The sequence below is a fragment of the Aulostomus chinensis genome, chromosome 12 (assembly GCF_037954235.1).
Source record: "Aulostomus chinensis isolate RoL2024-O1b breed Wild chromosome 12, RoL_Achi_v1.0, whole genome shotgun sequence".
In the NCBI taxonomy this organism is placed as follows: Eukaryota; Metazoa; Chordata; class Actinopteri; order Syngnathiformes; family Aulostomidae; genus Aulostomus; species Aulostomus chinensis.
In genome coordinates this window covers 22,397,224-22,399,878 of record NC_141331.1, presented here as the reverse complement: position 1 = coordinate 22,399,878, position 2,655 = coordinate 22,397,224, and the positions used below count along the sequence as shown (strand labels likewise).

Sequence of the window (2,655 nt, the reverse complement as noted above, 5' to 3'; positions counted from 1 at the left end):
AAAAGTATATACAAAGCAGCCTGCCACTCCTCTGAAGTAGACGAGCTAGTACATATTTATTCCTGTGCCCATTATCTAATGCAGTGGTTCCCAACCTTTTTTGTCTTGTGTACCCCTTGAGCCTTTTTGTCACACCATTAGTACCCCTTCACTCATAGGTGTTCATGATTCTCCAAAAGTAGAACATAACACAACTGAATATTCACCGCAAATCATTTTATTTCATCTTCTTGAATTGAACATTTAATATTCAGGCATTATCTTCTTATTTAACTCAAATTAAACATAAAATTATGTTGCCTTCAAGGCAATAAAAATTATAAATATAAGAAACAATATTATAGTAAACATTTGTATTATTAATACTGTATTATTAATACTAATAGATTATTATTATATTGTTATTAAAGAGAAATAATAAAGTTGAAATTAGAAAAAATAAGAATAAATAAAAATAAGTAATATAAATAAATAAATACAAAACAAAAAATTTACCTGCCTTTGTTATATATAACTTTTATGACATTTACCACAAAAGGAGCTTCTTTGAATATGTCCCCTTTTAACAGGCATTTAAACTTTAAATATAAGGAACAAAACACTTAACAAGAATACTATTTAAACTCACAGTATCAGTTGTACTTTCTTTTCTTCAGTGACTTCAGTATTTTGTTTTCTTCAGTCTGAGAGATGACTGCTTTTCAGTCCTCTGAGCTTTAATGAGACACTTGAGCTTGCTTGTCTTTCATAAGCTTTGATAGTTCTGGGGGCAGTGTGGAAACAGCTGTTATCGGGCTGTTCTCCACATCCAGTCTATTCCTCTGCTTGGTTTTAATGTGTGTCAAAGCGGAGAAGGTCACCTAACACATAAGTAGAACCAAAAGGTAAAAGCTCAATCAGTACATGTTTTCCCAGCTCTGGATACTCCTTCTCCACATCACACCAGAACTCAGTCAATGTCTTCTCAGTATGTATCATTTTCAGTCCCTGATCAGATGATAAATCCATCAGATGCTCCTGCAGCCTTGCAGGAAGGTTGTTGCAGCTCTCACTCACAATAAATTGGTTCTTCACACAATCCAGTCTTTCTGACTTTTCTTCAGTGTCATGAAAATACTGTCCAAACTGATCTGCTTGCACCAGTTTGACCACTGGAGCCCTGGCAACATCAGTGCTGGCAAGATGGGAATCAAGTAGTGGTAAACAGCTGATGTCTCCCTCATCACAGTTCTTCTCCCATAGTTTGAGCTTTTTTGTGAATCCTTTAACTTTGTCATACATTTTCAGGATGTGTGACTCCTTTCCCTTAAGCGACAGGTTGAGCTCGTTAAGTTTGGTAAACACATCAGCGAGATACGCCAGGCGCGTCACCCACTCAGCATCCTCGAACACCGCAGCAAGAGGATGCAGATGCTTTGTCAGAAACACAGAAACTTCTCTGCGCAGTTCATAAAGTCTCAGTAGTGTTTTCCCACGAGACAGCCAGCGGACGTCCGTGTGAAGCAATAGCTGGTCGTGCTCTGTGCCACTCTCATGACAAAGACTTTCAAACAGTCTGTGATTCAGTGGCCGGGATTGGATGAAATTTATCACCTTCACAGCATCATCCATAACAGCGCTTAAATCAGGGCTCATTCGCTTACTTGCCAGTGCTTCGTTGTGAATAATACAATGCATGCATTTAATGTCGGGATTCACCTTTTTTACGTGTCCAAAAAGTCCCTTCACACTTCCCGTCATTGCAGCTGCGCCATCAGTACAGATGTGACTGCAGGTTTTCCACTGTAGATTGTGTTCTTTGAAAAAGCTGTCTATAATCTGGAACATTTCTTCCCCGGTTGTCTTTCCTGGCAGCTTTTTGCAAAACAAAATATGCTTGTTTATGTCCTAATTTCAGCCATAACCGCTGCTGCAGGAAGAATGAGCTCTTCAACAATGGAGTGAGGCTTTTTTGATTTCACCATGAGCAGAGATACGGCGTAGGATGCCTCCAGTGCTTTGCTTGACACACTTGTGGCTTTTGTCATTACAGTCTGTCTTGATTTAAATTCCGACAGCTTCCGTTTGAAAAATTCCTCAGTTTTACCGACACTTTCCGAGTGTTTGGTGCTCTGGTGTCGCTGTAAATGGGCTGGCTTCATGGAGTTATTCTCCAGGACTTCACCGCAAAAGTAGCACTGAGGCTGCGGTGGGTCCACAGACGTCAAAGTGAATCCATATAAAATATAGTTTTCACTATACTGCTTTGGTTTAGGTTTGGAATCTTTCTTGCGTTTGTCGGCGGCTCTTTTCCCCCTCCTGGATCCACAGCAACTTGACGTTTCAGCCATTTATCCATGTTTACCTGCAGGTAAACAGGTTCCCGCTGTTTGATTTTGGTATGGCTGTGCCACAGGCTATTGTCTCCCCAGGGAAACAAGTCATAGCGCACACGTAACAGTTTATTGAAGGACTTAAGAAATGACTACGAATATTTTTTATTATCGTGGAAATAAATTCTTAATTTTTCCACGTACCCCCTGCAATGTGCTCACGTACCCCTAGGGGTACACTTACCCCTGGTTGGGAAACACTGATCTAATGCAATGTTACGAGTCTAAAGTTAAAATTAAAAAATGCTAAAGCTTGGCATTGCCTCCAAGTTTACTTTTATTA

At 39.7% G+C, this 2,655-nt stretch overlaps 1 protein-coding gene across 1 annotated transcript; it reads right to left on the bottom strand.

Annotated features, from left to right (window-relative positions):
- Positions 1 to 716: 716 nt before the first annotated feature.
- On the bottom strand, positions 717 to 2,424 carry LOC147252482 (zinc finger BED domain-containing protein 5-like). The gene is made up of 4 exons (XM_086219431.1): positions 2,345 to 2,424; positions 1,962 to 2,298; positions 904 to 1,854; positions 717 to 860 (listed from the first exon to the last, which is right to left on the bottom strand). The coding sequence occupies exons 1-4, from the start codon at positions 2,422 to 2,424 to the stop codon at positions 717 to 719; spliced, it is 1,512 nt and encodes a 503-aa protein (XP_086075557.1).
- Positions 2,425 to 2,655: the final 231 nt, after the last annotated feature.

Excerpts from the sequence above, each read along its gene's own strand:
- LOC147252482 (XM_086219431.1), bottom strand. The coding sequence starts at position 2,424 with ATGACTTGTTTCCCTGGGGAGACAATAGCCTGTGGCACAGCCATACCA. Across the intron at positions 1,855-1,961 it reads ACGCCGTATCTCTGCTCATG|CTGCCAGGAAAGACAACCGG; the intron begins GTGAAATCAAAA and ends TTTTGCAAAAAG. Across the intron at positions 861-903 it reads ATCCAGAGCTGGGAAAACAT|GTGACCTTCTCCGCTTTGAC; the intron begins GTACTGATTGAG and ends CTTATGTGTTAG.